The 2508-nt window shown below is 39.1% G+C and overlaps 2 protein-coding genes across 2 annotated transcripts in view; both read right to left on the reverse strand.

Annotated features, from left to right (window-relative positions):
• Nucleotides 1–447: 447 nt before the first annotated feature.
• Nucleotides 448–1268, reverse strand: Pmar_PMAR023842 (hypothetical protein; the record flags this gene model as incomplete). Its single annotated transcript, XM_002766357.1, has 3 exons — nucleotides 448–524; nucleotides 896–1011; nucleotides 1171–1268. 3 exons carry the CDS (start codon nucleotides 1266–1268, stop codon nucleotides 448–450), a joined length of 291 nt encoding a protein of 96 aa, XP_002766403.1.
• A 988-nt stretch (nucleotides 1269–2256) lies between these two features.
• Nucleotides 2257–2508, reverse strand: part of Pmar_PMAR023843 (hypothetical protein) — a gene marked incomplete at both ends in the record, with an annotated part of 2967 nt that continues 2715 nt past the window's right edge. The window contains 2 exons of the mRNA XM_002766358.1: nucleotides 2257–2335; nucleotides 2386–2495. Coding sequence (XP_002766404.1) covers nucleotides 2257–2335; nucleotides 2386–2495 — 189 coding nt within the window. The remainder of the gene's footprint in view (nucleotides 2336–2385; nucleotides 2496–2508) is intronic.

The raw sequence follows: 2508 nt of genomic DNA on the forward strand, positions 1-2508 counted from the left end.
ATCAATCATTAATCGAAAATCAACTAGGATTTAATCAATAAAACAATGTAGAGGAAAATACCGTGAAAAATCAAATGGATATACAGAGATTTGTCGGATGAAAATTATATATTTTACTATATTTAAAATGTTATTATTAACTCACTTTAATAGGAATCTCACTAGGATGTTGTTGTTTGCTAGGTATCCATCTAATACAACATCGGATAAGATTCGATTCGTGTCCATAGGCTTCCTGACAATCACAACAAAGATACAAGGCAAACGCTAGCATCATTGTGATGATGATAATGATGATGGTGATGATGATCATCACTTCTCGCCAAGTATCTAATTGGTTTCCAAACGACGCATTACATGTCCCTTCTATGGCTGCTGGTTTGAGGCTTGGATAACTAACATAACACCATAGCTGGGATTCGAACCCGCGACCTCCTCCTCCCAGTCTTACACAGTGTCATCACGACTAACCATCTTTGATAGAGCCTCGCCACGGATAGCTAATTCAACCACGAGTGTATCTCCTAAAACATATACACATACATAAGATAGTAAACTATCCTAGAAATCTAAAACATAGACACAGCTTATATATTCCAAGGAATGAAACCGTGGTTATGAACATCATCATCTAGTGTATGGAATTGTGGTTGGTCCAGTTATCAGAGTTCGACTACTAGCCTATGAATCCATTGATCATGACGATGAAGAATCGTGATAGATTATTATCGGTATCACCCATCACTATTCGATAGGAGCATAGGTCATTATGCTCAAAATATGAAGATGAGTTGTTGAGTTCACACGACTGTCGTCGTAGAGAATTATATACTCCTTGGTATACCATAACAAATTGAACTGATCGTCATGATCCTTATGATGATGATGCACTCACCCCCATCAGCAAGAGCTTCCTTAAGACTTTGGTGTGGTTGTATGAACCGTCCCTCTACGGTCTTGACAGCAGTTGGGATCAAGAAGGCGGCGGGACCAGGCGATAGCTCAGCGTATCTTGGCACATTATTACATACCATCTCGCGGGGAACACGACCGAGATTATTTAATACGGGGATATCTAGCATATACAATAATAATTGATTAGATTATTATATCTATTAATAGCTCGTTTATTTCGTACTCGTACTCGTAGACCTGGTCCTCGTTACGTACCTTGTAGCTGCCAATAACCCCAACCAACGAGCATGCTGTAGTCCTTTACCAACTTCAATATCGAACTCTACATCGATCACTCTCACACTTAAACGCATTACCAAATAAATAACTAATGTAAGTTAGAGTCGACTATACCAACTACTACCCTTACTGGCCCCTCCCAAGACATCTGTCAAGACTAGTATAAGACCTGGTCTAGAGAGCATCAAGTCGAGTATGATGATTAATCACGATCACAACAACTCAACATACACGAGTTATTACAAATACTTGAATAGTAACATATACAGTAGGGCTATAGACGATACCTATGATGATGATGATGATGATGTATGCATCGTAAGCGTAAAGAGCATCATCATCATCATAATCTGTATTAACTGATTTCATTATGATAATTGTTTCCATCAGGAATTGCATCGTGTCATAACATAGTAGTCATCCCATTGAACGACCAAGTTATAATAAGGTAATCAATCGTCCCTACCATCCCACACCGAACTTTGGTCCGAAGCCAGGGAGAGGAGGTGAGCTAATTTATCAATTTATCCTCACTTGACGAACTAATCTTCTCGAGACGACTTCCAAGAGAACACTGCTCAGTGACTGGCAGTAATACGATCATCCTTCTAACAGGTATTAAGTTATGAAATGAAGCAGTAGAATATGAACATGTTCAATTCATTCAATGACAATGAGTTTAATCAATACGACACTGAATAGATGATTGCGATGTTTGCGGGGAGCGGTATCATCGATTGAACATCATAATCATCAAACACGGTACATGAGTTATCTGGTATAATTGGAGTAGAGATGAGGGGAGGACACCCGATGTCTACACCACTTGTAATAAATGATTGACAATACCTTCATACCATATACATTGTAATTAACAAGAACCGTAAGATTGGATTATCTCCCTATGATACGGTTTCATATCCGAATAGCATAACGATATGTCGGCATCTTGGAGAGGTAGTAGTTCTCGAGAGTCCCCTTGTGAACGGAGCTGTAGGAGAATTATGACACTTCTAACAAAACAGAGTATTTGAGGAAATATAAAAATGTCCTCCTTTCCCATTAGTTCATTCGAGCATACGCCTTATATTCATTCATATCAATCAAGCCGTCCTCGTTCTTATCGGCTTCACTATAAAACCTAACGTGATCGGGATCGAACCAGATACCTTTTGATTACCCTACACTTACTTGAACAAATCCGCCTGGTCCATATAGCCTTTATATATAGCCCTCACTTCTTGTGGATCGATACCTCCATCATTATTGGTATCAAATCTTCTGAATTCCTCCTCGAGTTGCTCAGGTTCACGA

This window comes from Perkinsus marinus (genome assembly GCF_000006405.1).
Source record: "Perkinsus marinus ATCC 50983 genomic scaffold scf_1104296973036, whole genome shotgun sequence".
Lineage (NCBI taxonomy): Eukaryota > Perkinsozoa > Perkinsida > Perkinsidae > Perkinsus > Perkinsus marinus.